This window comes from Silurus meridionalis, chromosome 5 (assembly GCF_014805685.1).
Source record: "Silurus meridionalis isolate SWU-2019-XX chromosome 5, ASM1480568v1, whole genome shotgun sequence".
NCBI lineage: Eukaryota > Metazoa > Chordata > Actinopteri > Siluriformes > Siluridae > Silurus > Silurus meridionalis.
The window spans coordinates 10,089,166-10,112,615 of record NC_060888.1 but is presented as its reverse complement, the minus strand read 5'-3'; the positions used below and the strand labels follow the sequence as shown (position 1 = coordinate 10,112,615).

Genomic DNA, 23,450 nt, shown 5'->3' with positions numbered 1-23,450 from the left:
GAAGTTTGCTAAGGGTAATGAAGACAAGCCAAAGTACTACTGGGAAAGCAGTTTTTTGAATGGACACCAAAATAATTTTTGGTTTAAATGCGATGTTATGTTTGGAGAAATAAAAAGACTATTACAGCACTTTATTTTATCTCCACGGTTGTATCATGGTTTGGACCTCTTTTGCTGCATCTGTGAATAGAATAAGGTTAATGTTAAAATTTTTTAAATGTTCATTGCAAATGCAACATAATATTAAAATTAACAGTTCTGTTAAATGTATTTAATACCAGAATATCAAGCAAAACGTATTAAATCCCGAGTTGTTGTTTTTCCAGAGCTGTGCTATTTTGCAGTTTAAGTGTAAAGGGGGGGATTACTCTATTCATATATATTCATTGTCATTTTATATATATATATATATATATATATATATATATATATATATATATATATATATATATATATATATATATATACAGTATATATATATATATATATATATATATATATATATATATATATATATATATGTATGTATGTTCATATGGCCATATATCAGATTTCTATATGGGTACTTTTAGGACTTGTGTGAAAATCTGATGTTTTGGGCAATATTTATGTAGTATTATAGAAAACTGTAATTTCAACTTTTAGGCAACTTTTAGGTATGTTGAAGCTTTAAACTAATATACTTTAAATTATTTTTATTTTTATTGTCATTATAAAATCCATACACCAATAACCAACAAAAAAATTGTCGATGGTATGAGACTTGCTATTATGTATTTATTTTCTCTGGATAATCTTTAAGATTTTTCTTCTTTTTAAGAGGAGTTCACTCGTTGCAAATTCAGTTGATTGGACATACTTTGATAGGCAGGCACGTGCACAGGTAGGGCTCAACCTGTGCAGAGCACATGCCCTTTTTGCCCTTACACTCCGAAGTGCCCTTTTTTTAGTGGTGTTTTTTTTTTTTTTTTAATCAATGCTATTGGTCACCCTTTACGTCTGTCTGTCTGTCTGTTTTAGCAAATATTTAGCAAATGAAAGTTCTTAAAACGAGCTTGTGTAAATCTTATTCGATCCTCAAGCTGTCAGTACGCTGATAACTCTGCCCCTTCTATATTCATTGAATCAACTGAAGTTCTACAGCAGCCGCACAGTAGACAACAGCTGAGCTTTTGCGAAGGGTAAATAAATATCTTGTTGTTTGAATAAGTACTACTAAACACTATGTCTATAAAGGCTAATATTTTATTTATTTGATGTCTGACTGACTCACTGACTGAGACATGTGGGACGTCGCCTGAGAGAGAGGGCTAGCATTTGCCATCTAGTCATAGCCAATACATAGCCAACACTTAAATAGCCTGTGCATACAGTAGCATTTCATCTTTTATAAAATGCGATTTTGGCCAAATGCATTTTACCACAGGAAAAACTGAGCGCTCCGTCTATATAGCTACAAAAACTAGTTTAGATGAAAATGTAATGTGAGGCGCCGTCGCCGTTTTAATGACGGACAAAAAAACTAAATTCACATTTGCACACATTCGCTGGTCAAAAACTATATATTGATAAGTAATACAACAACATATAATTTGTTTTTACCATCGGAAAATCATAACAGGTGCGCCCCCGCACTTTTTCGTACCGGAACTTACACAAAGCGACGAGTGATCCTCGTCACCTAGATAACATATATAAGAAATTTCTTCTTTGATTTATGATTGCTGATACACTTAATTTATTAACATTTAGGCTAATCATGTTATGGTATACTCTCCACTCATCCTCACATGTATAAAATGTAGTAAAACATGGTTTTACTACAGTAATGTAGTAGTAACTAAAAAAAATTACAGAAGATTACTGTGAAATCTTTATATTTTATCATGCAGAATGTAATTCATGATTCATTCCAAGGCTTCATTTATTTGATTCAAAATACAGCAAAAACAGTAATATTGTGTAATATTTTTACAATTTTAAATAACTGTTTTCTATTTGAATATATTTTAAAATATAATTTATTTTTGTGATCAAAGCTGAATTTTCAGCATCATTACTCCAGTTCAGTACTCTTCAGTGTCACGTGATCCTTCAGAAATGCTTTTCACTGCAACTGTACTTTTCACACTATTTTTATTTATTTTTTCATTGCTGGCTTATTTTAGGGAAAGTGTAGTGAATAAGAAACCTTCAAGAGACCAACATCCCTGGTCCACCAGAGTATCAAATTTTTGCCAGGTAGGCGGATACATGTTGGATATGTTATAGTAACGGTATGGCTATAGTTTCTTATAATCTGGAATTGAGTTGGACATAATTACTTAAATTATATTTCAAAAAAGTTTGTCAAAAATACTTGACTCATTGCTCACCTTCCCCCACACTGTGTGACTTTTATGGTGTTGAGGAGGAGCAGCAACTGAAGACAGAGCTGAAGGTTTACCATACCACCTTCAAGTCAAGTGGCATGAAGAGTATGCTTTCCACTCTAAAAGAAACCAGTGGCCAGCACGTTTTCCCTACACTGGTAGAAATGCTTAAAGTATATGCCACCCTACCTGTATCAACTGCAACTGTGGAGAGATCCTTTTCAAAAATGAGGTTAATTAAGAACAAACTCCGAAGCCTCTGCTCAGAGGAGAGACTCTCAGATCTTCTCCTCATAGCCATAGAGAGGGACATCCCAGTGGATCACAGTGAAGTCATAAACATCTTCAAGCACATGGCTCACAGAAGGTTGCTGTTGTAATTAGGTTTAAAGAAGCCCTTAAAACCCTGTTTATCTATATTATCTAATTATCTAATATTATTATGGTTGTTATTAATCGTGAATAAATCTAAAGCTTTTGAGACTATTATTTTGTGTTATTGAATTTGTCATGAAGATGTGACCATTTCTTCCTTTTATGCAGGCTTACTAAATAATCTTGATATAAAAAAAAGGGAGGGGGGTGCCCTTTTTCAGTTTCAGCACATGCCCCCCAAAAGGTCTGTGCACGGCCCTGTTGATAGGTGCACGTATAGGTACTATCTACCGGCTGATTGTGTCAAGGGACAGATCTGGGGATAGCTATAAAAACTTCTGCTGCATTGGTGTTCCCAAGAGTATATTGGCCTATATAGTTTATAGGCCAATATAGTATATAGTTTCTCCATGGAGATCGTCAAGAGCACCAAATTCTTTGGTGTTCATTTGGCAGATAACCTCACCTGGTCACTCAACACCAGCCCCATCACCAAGAAAGCCCAGCAGCATCTATACTTCCTGAGAAGGCTGATGAAAGCTCATCTCCCTCCCCCCATCCTGACCACGTTCTACAGAGAGACCATTGAGAGCATCTTGAGCAGCTGCATCACTGCCTGGTTTGGGAACTGCACCGGCTCGGCTCGCAAGACCCTACAAAGGATAGTGAGGAGAGCTGAGAAAATAATCTGAGTCTGTCTTCTCTCTGTCATGGACATTTACACCACACGCTGCATCTGCAAAGCCAACAGCATTGAGGAGGAACCCTACACACCCTGAAACTCACGCGCACACACACACACACACACACACACACATTTGTGTGACTGATCTGCACAACCCGGACTCAAACACACAATCGTACTCACTTCACACATCCATATCTTCAACACCACTCATATTACATCACTTCATTACTACGAACTGTTTACATGACGTTTTTGCACACATTTTTTTGGATTTCTGCAACATTTTGTTTACATTTTTGTTAATTACAATGTTCACTTTACTCTTTTACACACTGCAATGTGCAATATACAACAGGTTTACTGGCGGCGCCATTTTGTGTATTTGTCTTACACTGTCTTGTGTTGTCTTTGCACTGTTTGCACCAGGTTGCACACGATGCACTTTTTGTGGCGAGGACACTTACTAGTCCTTAGCCCTGTGTTTTCTGTGATTGTTGTTGTATGTATATAAAAGTACACAACCCAGACTCTTCCTGAAGCAGACCATTCAGCCAAACTGTTTAGCGAGCTGACCAAGAACCCAATAGTCACTCTGGTTGAGATGCAGTTGTGAGTGAAACATGCAAAATGCAACACTCCACTAATCTGTGCTTTATGGCCAGTGACTCACATTCTCATGTTGTTTGCCATGATATGTAGTTTCAGGTGATAGACCTTATATAGACAGACGTGTGTCTTACCAACTCATTGCCAATCAACTGCATTTGCCGTTTTGTTATCACAAATCTGATTTTTGTATAATAATTTAAAGCAATACATTTGAAATAGATTTATTATGATGCTGCAACAATAAAATGTGGTCTAGAGTCAAATAGTCTAATGTCTGAAACATTCTGAATGTAGTTGACATAAGTCTAATTGCTTCTAAATGTTCTGCTGGTGGGTTCATGAGTATATGTAACAAGCGCTTCAGCTCCAATAAATAGCCAACATATTTGTTTTCAGTTACATAGATGAAATAGTTTAAATAGGATTATGCTCAATATACTAATGTGTATTAGAAGGTATGTAGCATTTTTTTTCTGTGAATTTTGTTAGAGGAATCTCTGAATGACTTTTAATTGTGTAAAAACCTAGCATAAGATACAGAGCTTTAGATATTTTCACAAGCCCTAACTGGTAAACATCAGTTTCTGATAATTGCTTGGCATAGTTTTTTTATGTTAGTAATACAGGAAATGCTTGTTAACCCTGAATTGTTCAGGGAAATAAAAGTGCTTCAAGGGTTCTTAAATGATTAGCAAAATCTAAAATTTCCAGAGCAATTCAGTTATGGGTTTTGTCGCTTTTCATATAAAACTGTAAAAGTATCTTTGTTAAATCTGTCATTTTAATAGGTGCAATAATAAAGGTTTACATTGTTTTTGTATTAAGCCGTAAAATATCCTCTCTTTTTTACACTCTTTCACAGCAGAACAGTGCATCACACTTTGTACGCTCTGGATGAGGGCATTTGCCAAATGGTGTACTCTAATACCACTTTGATTACCGGCTGTTAAGTTGCTGACTGATATATTACACTGTTAAAAGTAATCATACACATAATCAGTGTCTGCTTGCAGTGGCAGGCTATGCATTTCACACCTTTGCCTTCAGTGGTGTCCTACCTCAATTATGATACCATGGCTATAGAAACTATCAGTATGCTGCACTGCATACATCATCTCCAGCAGAAGCATCAACATTAACCTCAAAAGATGACCCAAACGTTTCTGTGCATCTTTTTTTATTAAGATAAAATGTGTGTTTTTGTGCAAATTCTATGGAAAATAATTAAGTAAAAGTATAAATGGTTCATGAAAAGCTTAACAACTGGTTTGAACTGTTTTGATCGCCATTTTCCCACGATATCCCTCTTTTTTGAAAAGTCCATTTTGTAAAAGAACCTGTAAAAAATGTTCCTCCTCTGTCAGTAATGATGGAATGAAAAAACAGCTTTTAAAGCTACACGGATATATTTAAGCTTGTGCAGTTTGCTATAGATGTGGTTTGCCTGCTCTGACTTCTGATCTCTCTGACCATCCAATAAAATGTCTTGAACGTTACAACATTATTGTACGATCTCTAGATAGCCTCTGTGCCACCAACTCGAAATCTGATTGGTTAAATAACAGCTTCATGCAACATGGATTGTCAGCTACAGGTGCCCGCAGTGATTATTTAGAAGGCTTGAGGCAGATTCCTTTGAACCTGACAACACTTGATGTTGCAGCAAAATTCTGATTGGAAAAAATCCAACATAAAAAGACACTCGGTTACGCTGCTCCTAGAAGCAGCACAAGCGAGAGAAATGCTTTAAAATGAAGAGAATTTAAATATTAGAATAATTTTATATATACATAATGCATGGGCAAAAAAAAAAAATATATATATATATATATATATATATATATATATATATATATATATATATATATATATATATATAATTGTAATATTATTGTAAATGTTTTAACGTGATTACGGTGTTTTAAATTATGTAAATCATCAGGACAGTTTTAATTACCGGATATTGGTGCTTGATTGTAGACTTGATGCATCAGTAAAACAATTGTTTAGTGATTACAATTAATTTTTCAGTAAAGTTTATTTATTTATTTATATCTGAGTAAAGAAAGGACATTGTGAATAAATGTGTGTTGTGTTGAAGGTTTTTATTTCGCCTCTTTTATATATATATATTTATTTTTATTTTTTATAAAAATGGTCAAACAGAAATGCGCATTGCCTTAATCACATTGAAACATTAGTTAGTGATTCTGATTGTTTGGGCCAGCAGTGAAGGCTTTGCTGGCCCTGATGGCCCACCACTGTGTTCAAAGATCTTTTCACTTGTATTGCCATATGATCTCCCCACCACTGTTATTTCAAGTAAATTATTAAACAATATTATTATTTATTCCCAATTACATAAAAAACTGTCATGAAATATAAACTACTGTTTGTATAAAAAAATGAACTAAACACTGAACAAGTCATTACCTCTCTCTACTGTGCAGTGAACTGCAATGCCTTTTTTATTTTTTTATTTTTAAGAAAATACATATTTCCCTATTTCAGTTAAAATGCTCATTGCCTCGTTATTAAGTAAGCAAGTAAAATTTCCATGTGGCTTAATATTGGCTGTAAGGGAAAACTCTGTGCTTAAAACATGTGTAGTCGGATTTTTGCATCCTGTTTCACAGGTTGCCTGGGGATATTATTTCGTTCTTCCTCATTCCTTTTCTGTTTTCTTTGGTATTATTTCCTATTATTTTGCTACATATAAAATGTCCCCCAAATACAGCACATTGTGACATTCATTTCACATCCCTTCAAAGATCCATTAACACTCTATTCAAGCAATACTTCTGAAATAAACAGCTTTTGTCTGAATATGTACACTTCCTAGCAATGAGTAACATAAACCATAATACATCTAGTGAACATCAGCAGCCAGTTCATTGTAGTGTGTTGTGGGGTAGCTGTTTCATTGGTTTGCTAAGAACAACAATATTTTCTACATTGTATTTGCAGTTCAGCTATACTGTGCTTGCTTTACCTTGTTTTAAAAAATAACATTTCTGTATTTGCCTTAACTTTTGCTTAATTTAATAGTCACATTTATTCAGCAGTACATAATTATGTTCTTGAATTTACAAAAAATGTGCTTTGTCTTAGACATTACTTATTAGTCACAGTACATTTTGTCAACACTTGTTTCTCTAAATATGAATGAAACAAACTGCTTTAAAAAGTAATACATGGATCACACGACAACACCCACTTTTTAGATTATGAACTCATTTATTCATAAATATTTAAAATTATTTTTATATTCAATATAACCTTACTGGGTTTTGTGTAGTTGTTCATTTTTTGTCTTCCATGAATAAGGAAATAACTTGAACGTGGGATTATTCACATTGTTTTTTATCCAGTCTTTTTGAGGATCAAAACCCTCAATGTTAGTGATAACAGCAAGCGCTATTTCAATAGTAAATAATGTAAATGTCTTCATGTTCCTCCTTCATGTTCAACCTGCAGTACCTTCACTTCAGTTGGCGAGCCGGACATCCTGCGGTGCAAATGGAAACTTTCTACCAACTCTGGCCTGGAGAGTCGCCGCTTGAACTCATCGGTGGTGAAGTAGTACATTACCGGGTCCAGACAGGAGTTAAAACTGGCCAGACATAAGGTTATGGGATGGGAGCGTTGAATAGCAGTCTTGAACGCACAGTTCATTGGCTTTTTCGATTTTGCTAAAAAGTCCAAAGGAAAGGTGATGTGATAGGGCATGAAGCAGACCAGAAAGACACCTGCACAACTCAGCACCATCTTGAGAGCTTTACGCTTTTCTCCGGCATCTTGAAGGATGCAGTTTTTTTCACGCAGGCTTGCAGCAGTTAACCACGTACAAGTGAAGACCACTGCTAGAGGTAACAGGAAGCCAGTGAGTTCTGCCATTGTGACAGCAGCCACTCCACTCGCCATGGATAAAGATACCATGTCTAGCTCTGAGAAGCAGATGTTAGATGTTCCGGTTTTAAGGGAGACTACGTTTTTTCTCAGTAATGGAAAGGGCAGACATCCAAAACACACGATAAGCCAACCTATTGCGCACCACATGCGGTCTCGGCGCCGTTTTGTCCCTTTGTATCGCAGTGGATAGATGATAAGCAAGCAGCGCCTTACACTTATGCATGCCAGAAAGTAAATGCTGGCATACATGTTGACGTATTTCAGATAGAAGCAAAACATGCAAAGAGCATGACCAAAGGGCCAGGACTGGTTCAGGTAGTAGTATATACGCAAAGGTAATGAAAGTACTTGGAGTAGATCAGCGATGGCCAGGTTGATCATGAAGATCACAGCTTTCTTTGTTTCCTTCACATACACATGGAAAACCCAAAGCGCTAGAACATTACTGATCAACCCTGGCACCAGGATTACTGTGTAAATGATTGCATAGGTGTAACGCTGGTATTCTTTAATATCATTTATTGTATTATTTCCACATGAAAAATCGTTGTCATTCATTTTCCTGTCATTGGTCCAGAACTAAAGATCTGCTCTATAGCATTAAGTCACTCCTTGCTTTTTCACTCTGAGGTCCTCAGACGTCGTTACAAATAGATTATCCAAACTCGGTGCAAATAAAGGCACACTGTTCCATTAGGTTGCCATCCAGTGCTGACTTTTTTTCCTAAAGAACCGATAAAGCGCAGTCGTTTTAATATCCAAGCAGTGTCATGGTCTTTTTTTTTAGTGTATCCAGTTCTGAAAAACAAAAACAACATTGCAGTTAAGGAGCAGTTTGACTCGGTGGAAAGGTACCAAAATGTCTTGTATGTCCAATTACATATGCCCTAAACCCAGAATTTGCATAGGTGATGCTTAAATAACAGCTGGTATAGGTTTCTGAAGCTGGTTTGAGCTAGTGATACGAATGACTGATCCATTATTTGCATCTTGTTTTCATATTTCACAAAGCGAAAACATTACACATACTGAGCGAGTATTTTGATACATTTCTCACATTCTTACACTTACCCAATTGCTAATAAAAGCATGCCTTGCTTGTGGCAAACACAAAAGAGTTTATAAACTTCGAATTCAAGCTTTAATTAGATAGTACTGAGCTGCACATACAGTTACTGTGAATTTAATTCTCAGTCCACCCACTTTAGAGAAAATGATTGCACATCAGGCTGCACACAAATAATTAACCATCAACAGCACACACATAAAAACCCTATATGCATAAGTCTACATTTGTCTTGTAGAATCTGCAACTGTTAATCATTTATAAATAACAAGCTATTTCACACATTCCACAAGACACAACAATAACTGAATTTACAATAACTAAACCAGTTCATTAGTTTAAACATGCTTGGTTCTTTTATTGTTGTTGTTGTTGCTGTTGTTGTTGCTTTTACCTGGATGATCAACAATAAGTTCCATGTTGGCCTTAAGCAGTTAAATTGCTAATTTTTCTTAAGAAATATTCTCCAGGAACTACACATGTTGGTTTTACAGGAACTTCTGTATATTTGATGTTTTCCTAACAATGGATACATGATTTTATATAACACTTACCAAGGGACTAGTACACAATTACTACACATTGTGCAAACATTCACTGATTCTCAAGAAGGCAAAAAAAAGCCAGGGGGTGTAAACGTTTGAACAGGATATACATTGTAGTTTGGTATTTTTTTAGTTCTTCCCTTCAGATGCTAAGACATTTATATGTTGTGTGTATATGTTAGACAAAATTATAATTTACATTATGATCATCTTCTTTAATAGTTTACACCCCCTGGCTATTACTTGATAGCTTTGCCTTTCCGAGAATCAATGAATGTTTGCATATTTTGTAATAATTGTCCCTATAAATAATAGAAGTCCCTTTCAAAATCATATAGTCATTGTTGGGAAGGGACAAATATGCAGAAGATGCTGGGAAACGAAATTATCTTAAGTTTCTGGAGAATTATTTATTAAGAAGAACTGGTAGTTTAATCTTACATAACAAACCATGGCTCATGAAAAACATTACAAAACATTAAACAGCAAATGATCATCCATTTTGGAAAATATAGTACTAAGAATCAGGCATATGTACACTTTAGATTTGGTTCTTTTGTTTACCGTGAGTTATTGTTGTGTCTGATATGTTATATAACTTATTCAGAGCAGTACTAAATAAAAAAATCTTATTTATTTAACTTCATAAGTGAACACATTACCTGAACTGTACATGCTCTGTTAAGAGGCACTCTTGTGAGCTCCGTTTGTCTTCCAGCAAAATATGTTTTCTCACTATGAATGTTACTGTTTGTCAATGTGTGGGCTCAGAAAATTAAAACAAGTGCATGCCACCTCTACACTTCACACCTCAATATAATGGGACTTTCCATATTCACAGCTGCCTAAAGCAATTTTTTTTTTTTTTTTTTTGCACCCACATGCTCTGCACGTGCTTAACAATACATTTAGTGGGTTTGTGGTTGCATTACAGAATCTTGCCTCGAGAAGTTTGGAAAAGTAAAAAGCACTTATGGGTATGGTCTAGGTGAGCTTTTTGTACTGTATTTGCTTATTCAGTATTTATAACCACCACTCTAAACCAACAACACAAAGATCATTGTATGTTTGAGCCAACATTAACAAAATAAGAGAGGCAAAAACAATCTAATGTTGGAAAATGACCTGCTTCTCCTTTCTTTGAGTTTTACAGAACAAGCTATTTGAATACATGAAAGTAAAAGAAAACAGGCGAATGTTGATACACAGCTTAGACACATGCTGAATGTCAAACTTAAAAGTGAACCTATATATAATGGATTTCATTGCTATCTTATTTACCAAAACATGTTCTGGAATTTTTTGGGGACATTTTATTCTACACCAAATTAATCCAACATATTACATTAAAGAAAATTGTGGCTTAGGGTTTAAAATAGGTGAAAGTTCAAATATGATCGTTTTCGGTTTCTACAGATGCAGCCACTGATATGATCATTTGAACACTACTTTGGAACTTGAGGCATGTATGGACACCATAACGTCCCCAAACACACAGAAGTTAAGTCTATTATATGTGTTATACAGTTGGCGATTGCATTATGTTTGATTTGTTAATGGCATTGTCAGTCACCAATGATTTACACATTTTTTTGGTAATGTTTTATTTGATTTAGGAGTTTGAAGTCTTTTACATAACTTTATTCACTTTTAAGTATGATTAATCAAACATATATGTTTGCTGCTCTAATAAGACAAATAAAAACACAAATTATTAAAGTAGTGCACTATTTAAAGTTATTGTAATGAAATTTTTTTTTTAACTTACACCACAAGAGATCATTATGTGTTCGGTGACCCAAGAAGACCATTTAAAATGACAATTTTTATACTAAACACTGATCAGCAATGCCAATCATTTGAGCACCTCCAAATTAGCAGCTCCAGTGGGGTGTTTATAGTATGCATTGGTTAGTACTAGGGGTGTAACAGTACATAAGGATTGGTACGTACCGCAGTTTTTAAGTCACGGTTACGTTAAATTTCGGTAGGGTTAGGGGGAACAAATGCAAAATTGCCTGTAACTGTTTTTTTTTTATTAATGCAGTTTATTATTATTAATATTTGTGATTAACATTTAAACAGTTTACATTTTTTGAACAATTTTAAATAAAATGCCTGCCTGGTTAAATAGTATATAAAATAAAAATGTGTAATATTTAATACAAAAATAAATGTAATCAAATTACATAATTTTTTATTATATTGATTTTGTTATACTGGCACAAATTAAATCAATTAAATAAAATTTAATAAATGAAAAAAATAAGTAAATAGATTACCTCACATTTGGGTAATAGAGATGTGGCAAATGATAGCACTATTGATTATTTAACATTTTAATGCATGAGCAAAACGGTACAGAGTGAGTAGCCACAGTGACACTACGCTACTCTAGTTTCATTTATATACCCCTGGCATTGTTGTGTTTAAAGTTAAAAATTAAACAAAAATTCAAAAATGCTTATTGTGCGAGACAGAGAATAAAGAAACTTGTGTTTCTCAGGAAGCTCAGATTTTAACTATGTTCCGCACAAAAAAGATTGAACCGATAGCCCTGTACCAAAGAATTTCGGTATGAATATGGGTACCGTTACACCTCTAGTTAGTACCTACTAAAATTGGTCTAAGGAAGGAAAACCAGTGAATAGGTAGGTAAAAATCAACCTTGGAAAAAGGTGCTTGCGCATCACTTATTATGAAAAGAAGGCAAGCCAGCAATGTTCCAGCTAGAAAACTGAAATCTGACGCCTACCTATAACATTGTTGCAGACTATGCAGCTGTAAAGCTGCTTTGAGACAATGTCTGTTGTGAAAAGCGCTTTAGAAATAAACTTGACTTGACTTGGCTTGACCAAGTGCACTCCTTAATGGCAATGGTATTCCCTAATGCCAGTGACCTAGTAGGATAATGCTCCCTGCCACATTACAAAGACTGTCTAGGAATGGTTGGAGAATCATGGCATAGTTCGAGGTGTTGACTTGGCTTCCAAATTCACCAGATCTAAATCGTATTTAACATTTGTGGGATTTCATGAAAAAACAAGTCTGATCCATGAAGACCCTACTTCGAAACTTACAAGACTTAAAAGATCTGCTGCAAAAGTCTGGGTGCCAGATACTACAGCACACTTTCAGACACCATATGGAGTGCATACATTGAAGGATTAGAGCTGTATTGGCAGCACAAATATAGGCAGGTGGTTTTAAACTTATGGTTGATCGGTCAATACATTTAAAATGTTTGATAAGTTTTAAGCACATTTAAAATGCTGTAAAGCAAAGCCTGACAAGCTTTTAAAAATGCAACTGTTAGTAGTCTCCGACACACTTTGTACAGGTTGAATCAGGAAATTGGCTGGTAAATTTCAAGTAAGCTCTATGGTATTACCAGTTACACATATATTTTGCAAGTGAAACCAGACAGTTATATATATGTGTGTGTGATAATAGATAGATAGAACTTTCTTTCAGCTTCTCCCATTAGGGGTCGCCACAGCGGATCATCCGCATGTTTGATTTGGCACGTTTTTACGCTGGATGCCCTTCCTAACACAACCCTCCCCATTTATCCGGGCTTGGGACCGGCACTAAGAGTGGCTGGGGTTGGTTCCCTAACCAGGGATCGAACCCGGGCCCAGCAGTGGTGAGAGCCGCATCCTAACCACTAGACCACCAGGGACCTAGAGATAGATAGATGGATGGATGGATGGATGGATGGATGGATGGATGGATGGATGGATGGATAGATAGATAGATAGATAGATAGATAGATAGATAGATAGATAGATAGATAGATAGATAGATAGATAGATAGATAGATAGATAGATGATATTTGGGATAAGGTGACAAACTAAATAATTGCTTATTATGGCTTGTGTTTGGTGATTTAAAAAACAAAACACACTCTCGTAGTTGCCTGATGCCCATGCAATTTTCTGGTTCTTGATAACTGTCTCTTTTACATGTTACACAAGTGTGTCTGCTGCAGCATGCTCAAAAATACAGCAAACACACACACAAATACATACATTCTTTAATAGGTCAAGGCAAAAATGAAATTGCATTACACAGATTAGGAACTGGTATTTAAAAAAAAAAGAACTCTAACTGTATCTATAGTAAATGGGTTCCTTTTTCATTTTCATTTGCCAGAGAACATTTCCCATGCATTTATTTTTGTTCTATCTCAAAGCATTTCTGATCTACCACTGTTTTTTTATTCATATCACACTTTTACCACACACAGAACAAAACAAAACAAAAAACTGCAGCAGAATTTCAAAGGGATAGCTGGACAAACTTTTGTGATTAGGCATTATGACCACCCACCTAATTGTGTTGGCCCCCCTTTTGCTGTCAAAACAGTCCTGACCCACCGAGCATTAACAGCATTAACTTTTTCAGCAATTTCTTCATGTATCTATATTATGAACGTATTAGCTTTGCTGTTGATGAGATAACCAGTGAATAAAGAGGTGTATATAGTGGTATAATTGTTCATGTTGAGCTCAAGGCAACCCTGGTTTAATCCTGATCTTATCTTATTGACCAAAAACATGCAGGTAGACCGATTAGCTATTCCATGTGTGAATAAGTTTATGACTAGTGCTCTTCCATAGACTAATATCTTGTCCTGGGTGTATTTTCCGGTCTTGCACCCTGTGATCCTAGTATAGATTTTAGATGTACTGCACCCATGACCAGGAAAATATTTAACACACAGTGTACAAGGGAGAGTACAAGGCTCAGACACCCTACAGCTTACAGGCAACTTGGACAGCAAACGTGTTAAGCTACATAACACTACTTTTGCAATATAGCCTATGCTTAATTAGACTTTCACCTGCCTCTCTATTCTCTTTCTGTTATTACTCACTTGTTAATACACAACAAATCATTTAGCTAATATAGTACCGTATAGTACAACATTTTAAGATAAGGGTAAAGGTGTCATGTTTGTACCTATATTGGGATTGCGTTCATGAAATCTTTTCAATATTCAGCCTTTCCCATAGTTCATAGAAGAAAAGATATACCAGGGAAGCTGTGTTAGCTGTATTTTCAGAGAAAACCAACAAACTAATTCATGTTTCTGCAAGTCAAACTACCACTATAGAGTCAGATTTCTAACCATTTTAATAATCATGCTTTAATGTTGTGTTCATTTTCCAAAAATGTTTTATGTAAATAAGGCACAACTTTTCATGTTGTATGAAGGTACTCATTTATCACTTTCAGTAAGGGGTCAGGGTTGCTGTGGATCTAAAGGGACACTGGGTGTGATGTCAAAAAACACCCTGGATAGGACATAAGTCCATTACAAGACACACCAAGGGAATTATGATTTGCTAATCCACCTGCAAGCATGTTTTCTGAGGTGAGTGAAGGGTGGAGAAACATGAAACCCAAAATGAAAGAGGGAGACCGTGTCAAACTACACGTAGACAAAGCTCACGCTCAAACCGAAATGCTTTAGCACATGCACTGACTAATTTAAGAATGTCACAGTATTATTAAACATAGAGGATTAAACTAACTATGGTTGTTTGTATTCATTCTTGAAAACTTAGCATAAAAGAGTTTTCTATTACTGGCCTCCTGAGCATTCAGATTAGGAACGGTTTTCTAAATAGTTGAAGTTTTTCTGTGTAAATATCACTTGCTTATGAATATCAAATAAGTGATCATGTTTGCATTCGATTAAACAGGATGTGACTGCAGGGCCAGCATGTTTGGACTAAACCTTCCCAGATGTTAAAAATAATAATTAAAGCTGAACCACTTGATGAACCAAAATTCTTTTTGGTGTTGTATTGAGTTTGTTTTGGCTGAAATGTGTAAAATTACCGGGTTCTGCTATGTGGATCTCCATTAGATACAATGCAACATTAGGCCTTTATCCAGGGCAACGCACTTTTGTTTCCTGGGTTGATTAAAAATACTTAAACAGCACTAATGACTGCTAAGAATGGCAAACACGTCCAGTTGGCAATAAAAAAAACATTTTAATGAGGCGAAAGTTGTGATTGTAGATCTTTCCTGCTTGTAACCTATAGGAGCTATATTTTAGCTCTGTCATTTAAACATAAGTAGATTGGGTTTGTATGTAACTATTTGGCAAATGATCTTAACTGGCAAAGAAAATGCAAACTACAGATTGCAAAATATTAGCCTATAATGTTGAGAAAGGCTCTTGCACAGGACATGTAGAAATGGTCATGTGATCAGCTGCCTCTAACATGCACTAGAAATAGGCCTATCCATATTGAGGCATATTCATTAAATAATACTATGTTTCTTTTAAAGCAAAAAAAAATCATGGCAAGATCTTACTGTAGATTTTAGTCTGATATTGCTTCATCATATCCGCTGAACTGTGCATACAGACTTCAGTAACTTCTGCTGAATACAGTGTGAAAAGAGTGTGAATATAGTGTCAGCGTTCTGTGCTTACCAACACACTTGTGTTATATGGTGGTGTATTGGTGGAAAGCACCTCACTTTATCACTATATCTATTTATCATTTACTTTAAATAATTGTATATTTTAATAAAAAAAAATATATATATATATTGTTTACATTGTTGTGCAGTCATTCCATATATTTTAAACAAATGTTAAGGGTTTTTTTTACCAGTCCAATCAATTAATCTCACATGCATTTGAACATTGTTAATAAGTTATCAATTATATCAATGATACATAGCCAGTAAACCCCATACAAATTTGTATATATAGCATAGACTTTGCACAAGAACCTATAATTGCCATGCATTAAAATTGCTTAAACTATGCTTAAAATAAATATTGCTTAAATAATGACTTGATCCGATTAGAGCATGAAATGAAACAAGACAAAAAGGTGCTTGGGAGTCCTAAAAAGTGGTACAAAGGGTTACCACATACATAATGTTAACTGTAACCACACATTTCACTGCAAGTATAAGAATGAGTGAGAAACTACACCATTAATAATAATAATAAGAATAATAATCATAATAATAATAATAATAATAATAATAATAATAACAGTAATAACAATAATATAGTTTTCATGATCAAATTAATTATTTTTATAAACTTATTTTAAGTATATTTTATTAAGGAAATTTAGTTTAGCTGTGTATTAATTAGGTACAGTATTACTTTTGACTAGCTTTTAATTAATAGACTATTAATTAACTGCAATTTTTGCAGACGTCTTAGTGTGCTGAAAATTAGACCAGCGTATCACTGTAGAAGAATCCCTTTTTCCTACAGCAAAAATAATATGTTTTAATTTTCATCATTTTTATTTGTATGGAAACTTTTTATCAACCTTCTCTGCCCTTTAATCCAGAGGTGTTGTTTAGTTTAAGCAACAGAGAGGAGCTTAAGTGTCCTGAGAGAAAGAAGACCTCTAACTGATGAAGGATACTCTGGAGAATTCAGACAGCCAACGAGATAGCATTTGGGGTAAAGAGGAGACAAAAAGACAAAATTTTTAAGCATAGTCCATGGATTTGAGCTGATGAAGGCTGCCAAAAAATAAATACTTCTGTTTGTTTTTCCCCCCTGACCCAAAAGCTCAATAGATGCAGATTGTTCTGAGAAGCAAAGTGCTCTCTCCCCTATATGTCAGTACAGCAAAGTGTTACATTCATTGGTGAATTCGCACACACCCCTTTGGCAGAAGAGATTAAGGCCTTATTGATCTGAACAAGATCTGTGGGAAATCCCTTGTAAACTGTGTCACTTTCGTTGTGGGAGTCTGACACGTCTCATCAAATGAATCACCTTTCTTTCCATTTCTGATTTCTTGTGCGGTATGTTTTTTTTGCCATGGAACATGAAATGATTATGAGGCATTTGTGGGGGTGGGGGTGGGGTAGTGGGGGACGGGGTTGCCGCTATAGTTTGGGTTGCTAGTTGCTACTTTCCATCAGTATGTGATACAGATAAGCTTTAAAGTGAGATTGGAAATTCTCTTTAAAGTTGAACAGGACTGAATCATTTCTCAAATAGAAATATTTTACATTTAAAAAGCTACATAAAGGATGCTCAGACCTAAAGGAAACATAATACCATTGTTTGGTTTGTCAAGTATTAAAAGGTGTTTGACTTGGAAAGAGTAAGAAAGAAAGAAAGAAAGAAAGAAAGACAGAAAGAAAGAAAGAAAGAAAGAAAGAAAGAAAGAAAGAAAGAAAGAAAGAAAGAAGAAAGAAAGAAAGAAAGAAAGAAAGAAAGAAAGAAAGAAAGAAAGAAAGAAAGAAAGAAAGAAAGAAAGAAAGAAAGAAAGAACAAGAAAAACTGGATATTGCCTAAGCTCTTATGCTCAGTAGGGAGGTTGACGTATCCATATCTTGGCTGTTTCTCAGCCAGTGTCAGATCCTATCCCATATCTCTCCCACTCCCTGCTTTCCCCCATCCCCTTAATACCCAACTGCTGGCCAGTGTTCAAATGTTTAGGATTCTTCAGTTTTTTTGGAGCAAAACTTACAAAAGGCCATGAATTGCCTTGTCAGAATGTCTATACACAACACACATTTGTTCTTCTAATGTTAAAACTATTTTTAAAATTTTTAAAAATGGTGTCTCACCTTGTCGCTAGTGGAGCAGAACTGTTTCGCTTCTTATCAAACAGTTGGAGAGAAAACGCAGTGCAAGGTGACATCCATCCATGTGCTGTCCAACCAGAACTCTAAATGCAAGATGACATTCAGCCAAGTTCTTTTTTGGTCTTTCTCACTCACACTTCCTCTTTCAAATTGATATTTGCATTTCTGTCTTTTGCTTCTGATATTTACTTTCTTCTGTGATGTGTATTTAATCTTTTACCTTACAACTGGCTCTCCTTCTTTTCATTCTCAACCCTGTGGTTTCTAATGCTGTTTGTTGCTTCACACTCATTCGTTTATCACTTCTGATAGAGTTTCCTGCCTCAGTGTAGGGGCGTTTGCTAAGAGATGACGCTGTCTCAAACTCTCCTACTTCTGCTATTTCTCTTGATGACCATGTCTTCCGTGTTTAGGAGATGCTTCAATTGTTTATTGTCACCTAATAAAAGAAATAGCTCCAGTACAGATCCATGAATCATATGAAATTATTAGTCACTTTAATTATGAGAGCAGTACACCTAAAAAAAATATATAAAAAAGTTAGTTTGTTTTTATTTGTGACATACACTATGTTTTAAAAGGTCTTCAGAACAGACAACTTTTCAGTTTATGGTTCCTCAGTAACATGACAACCTGCCCTTATTAACTTCAAGAGATAGGTGAAGGAACCTATGGTGAGGGAAACAGCTGCTTATAGCTGTGATAAGTGATAACAGGGATTAACTTGTTTTGCAGACATTTCACACCATTAGCTGTAACCTGATCAAATATTGTATTGTTCTTTAATCTATTTGGATAAAAAAGTTATGATTAACAAATTGCTGACAGTAAAAAAAAACTAGAACAAGACACTTATTTGATACTTCATTCTATTTGAATTCTAATTGAATTCATATTGTTTGCTGTATTACTTTATGTCTCTCCACTTTACAGCTTTCAGTCAGATTATTTTCTTAAGTACATCTGTCAGTGTTCATATATTTTTAATAAATAAAAACTATACACAATTATTACCAAAACCAAAACTATTAACCAAAACCAAAAGTATAAGATAAAAAATTAACGTAATAGTAAGAGTTTGACAAATAGGATTTGTAAATAGAATGTAAACTAGTCACTCAAAACAAAGTAGAGCTTTCATTTTCAGCCACAAGAGGCCGCTGCAGTTCCAATATAAATACTCTGCGGTGTAGAGAGTTATAGAGGCTAAGAGAGAGAGAGAGAGAGAGAGAGAGAGAGAGAGAGAGAGAGAGAGAGAGAGAGAGACTTTTACAATCCTTGATTTTGGATTGATATCAGGTTGACCCATTAGTTAAATAAATAAAAAATTAATTAATAAATACAAATTATTAATTATTATTAAATAGACAAATAAAATCAGACAATGACAGTTCTTCCTCTTTCACCGAACACAGAGCTTTATTACAACACCTCACAGCCTTGAACATCTTGAGATCCCCCATACTCATACCCATACATAAAAATTAAAATCTCCCACAATCCTTGATTTTATTAACCTGGAGAAGATTCTGATGGAATCACAGTCTGCATTTTGAGCCACTTTGTTTTTCCTGCTCAGGTATATTGCCCAAAAAATAACAATAATTAGCTGGCACATACCTGTTTCTCCTGGTGTACTTAAAACCAAGAATAAAACCCTGGAAAGTAAAAATCACATTGAAAGAACTTAAACTTAAAGAACTTACAAGCACAAATAGTGTCTGTAGCCTGGAGCAGTGTAAAAAAGCATGAAGAACAGTTTCTCTCTGTGATCAGAGCAGACAGATTTGTAAAACGTCAGGGTTTGAAATATAAATGAAAGAGTTCACAGAGATAATACAGTGTAAAATTGCAGCTTTGACCCTGCAGCTTTTTTGGTTAATGGTGGTTTGTACAGTGCCCCCCAATCTGCTTTAATATCATCATTAAAACCAAGAACTTTCTCCACTGAGTGTCTACCCTCCCATTTTTTCTTATTTAAAACTTTGACACAGTCCCTGTAGAACAGCTTATCCGACACTGTCCCAAAGTTTCATCTCCTTTCCACCCCTGCACTCCAGAAGGGGATCTCCAAACCCATCGAGATTTAGAACGATGTCCAGCTTGGGAATGGTTTCCTCCTCTGCAGGACGGGTTTTGCCAATTCTGTTGTCCTTCAGCTGAACACGCTTCTCTGCTGTGATTGTGGACCTCCAGTGATGTAGGAGCTTGTTAGCTATACCTATACGTGCTGCCAGGTCCACCCCTTGTGACATGTCTATCCCTATCTTTAAGGAGATCAGAGCTCTGGACAGTGTAAGGGTGGTTGCACCGGAGATGTCCAGATGACTCCCATAAACCTGGGGCTCCTCCAGCATCCAGTGAAGTGTTCTGCAGGCCATAGTAAGTTTTTTTCAGTTCATATTTTAAAAAGTCTACAGCAGGGGTGTCAAACTTAGGCCCTGTAATTATATTTGGCCCGCGAGATCATAATAAATGTGTATTAAAGCTGGCCCGCCAGTATATAATGCATACACCGCTAATACTACAAATCCCAGAATGCTTAGTTAGTGCGCGGGCGCGTCAGTCGAGACCGCTGAGAAACTCCGCGCTGAAAAACTCCGCGTACTCAGCGCTGAATTTAGCGCTGAATTTACCGATTTTGAAGCCCAGAAATGCAGATTTAAACTGCTCAGTAATCCGTTTGTGGTTGACGTGGAAAGTTCACCAACCAACCTCCAAATGAAGCTGATTGAACTCCAGTGTAGAGACACGCTCAAGTCAAAGTACGACTCTGTGTGTGCTGCACAGTTTCCATGTTTCCTCTCAGACACACTGCACCAACTCCGTGCTCAAGCTGCTCACACACTCTGTGTTCACCAGCACATATCTGTGTGTGTAACTGTTCTCTTAAAAGAAGATGAACAAAACACCACTCAGGAGTCTCACTGATGAACATCTTCACTCAATCCTGAGGATTTCCTCAGTTCAGAGCCTAAACCCAGACATGATGCTCAGCTCAGAGCCTAAACCCCACACATGATGCACTTGTATCTAAGAAGAGATGCAGGAATCTGACTTCAACCAATCAGAGTAAATCAGAGTGTAGCTTCTGAGCTTGAATGAATGATGTCTTTATGCACTTTTTCTACTCCAAGGCATGGACTGTTAAAAGCCGAAAGATTGTTTTTTAATTGAAGGAAATTATTATTATTTTTGGTTGTAAAAAAAAGATTTACATTACAGGTAGTCGTCGACTTACGACCACGATTGGGGCCGACAAATTTCGGAAGCTGGTACGCACTGTCGTACGCCGCGGCTAGCTATTGTGGTCGGAATGGTCGAATGGTCATAAGTTGACGACTACCTGTATAAAGGAATTAGAAAGTCTATAGATAGAGAGAGAGAGACATAAGAAACGAATACCACTGATGTGTGTTTTATTTTACTTTCTCATGTGTTTATAATATTAAACTTTGGTTGTTCCAGATTCAATGTTTATGCAAAACTAAAGTTTGTTTACATATGAAAGGGTTGAACATCTGGAGAGACGGAAAACATGCACAATTGCAGTCAATTGTTTAATAAATATTGAGTTTGGCCCGCGACATCGTCCCAGTTTTTAATTTTGGCCTATTGTGAATTTGAGTTTGACACCCTTGGTCTACAGTAAAAGACTGGTAAACCAGACACATCCAGTGTGCTTATGTCCATTAAAAACAAAGTTCTGTCCAGCCCTAGTCCTCCCTCCATGTACAAAAGTCCACTGCCAGGTTGTTGGATTGATCGTTCGTCCCCTGTAGGACATCTTTGGAACCAGCTGCTTCCACCTGCTCAGTCTGCCCTTGATGTGCTCTGCAGTTCCTTCTGAGTTTTTTATTTAATATACCCAAGTTCTTAAAACCACCTTTTTTCCCACACCAAGCCTCCTGGTAGTGTAGGCTTCATACCTTCCCATTCCCCAAATAAAACTGCTTCACTCTTTCCTCAGTTAACCTTAATGATGATAAAATCTCAAAGTCTCAAAAACATCAGTTAAAACATTTATGTCAGACTGGGATCCCACTATTTCATCTGCATAAAGTGAAGTATTAGCGTGTGAAATATTTAAATCAGAAAGACGTCTTTTTAGTTATTTAAAAGAGGTTCAATTGCTAGAGTGTACAGCATTCCTAACAGCAAACAGCATTGTCTTATCCCTCTGTGCTCGCTAAAAGGGGCACATAAACTACCATTAACCTCCAGTACACTCTAAATTTTACTGTGCAACATCTTGATCATGGCTATGAAACCGGGGTTGAACCCATACCTTCCACAAGTATTCATGCTAAACTCAGTTAAAAGCCATTTCCTGATCTAGGAAAATTAGACCAGTTTTTAGTCGCAATAGCCTTGAGACGTCCAAAATGTCACGAATAAGGTACATGTTATCAAATATCGACCTGCCAGACACTGCGTATGGTCATGTTGAATGATCTGCTCTATCACCTTTGTCAGGCTCGAGGCCAATGCTTTTGACAGCAGCGTGCAGTCAGTACACAGTAGTGTAGACACCAGTTTTTCAGTTGGGTCACATCTCCCTTTTTCGGCAGCAGGGTCAAGATGGCTCTCCTGCAGCTTGTCCCTTCACACTGTGCCTTAGAAGCTCTAGCACGTCCTGCCCAATTATCAAATCAAATCAAATCAAATCAAATTTTTATTTGTCACATACACATACATACAGGGTACGACATGCAGTGAAATGCTTTTAACGACGGTCCGGCATGAGGGAATAAAATAGGGTAAAAAGGGGAATAAAAATATAAATATAATAACAAAATTTAAAGAAAAATATAGTAAGAAAAAGAAGGCAGATAAATAAAGATATAAAGATATCTAAATATATATGTATATATACATACATATACATATATACATATATATACACATACACAGAAAATGTTTATGGCAGTGTGCAGTTAACCAGTAAACAACAGTAAACAGTAAACAAGTTAGGTATGTTTTTGATTGTCCATAAGTGTCCGTGTGCAGTAAGGTGTGGTGTAAAGTGTCCTTGTGCGGAATGGTGTGGTATAAAAAAAGAATATAAGAAATATTAAATAAATATGAAAAAGAAAATGAAAATATGAAAAGTAAAGTGCACTGTGCTGTGCAAGTCCAGTGTATAATGTGCCGTAGCACGAAAAGTGTGATTGTGCAGGGGAAAAAAAGGGTGATGATGGAGAGAGTGGGCCAGTTTTTAGATCCTGGGTGTTTCCTGGTTTAAACACCGAATGGCCTGCGGGAAGAAGCTCCTCCTCAT

General features: G+C 35.9%; 1 protein-coding gene across 1 annotated transcript; it reads right to left on the bottom strand.

The window, feature by feature from the left end:
- Positions 1-7,261: 7,261 nt before the first annotated feature.
- Positions 7,262-18,477, bottom strand: gpr174 (G protein-coupled receptor 174). The gene is made up of 3 exons (XM_046848775.1): positions 18,390-18,477; positions 18,152-18,252; positions 7,262-8,754 (listed from the first exon to the last, which is right to left on the bottom strand). Exon 3 carries the CDS (start codon positions 8,512-8,514, stop codon positions 7,492-7,494), a length of 1,023 nt encoding a protein of 340 aa, XP_046704731.1. The 5' UTR covers positions 8,515-8,754; positions 18,152-18,252; positions 18,390-18,477; the 3' UTR covers positions 7,262-7,491.
- Between the last annotated feature and the right edge of the window lie 4,973 nt (positions 18,478-23,450).

Coding starts and splice junctions, on each gene's coding strand:
- gpr174 (XM_046848775.1), bottom strand. CDS start 8,514: ATGAATGACAACGATTTTTCATGTGGAAATAATACAATAAATGATATT.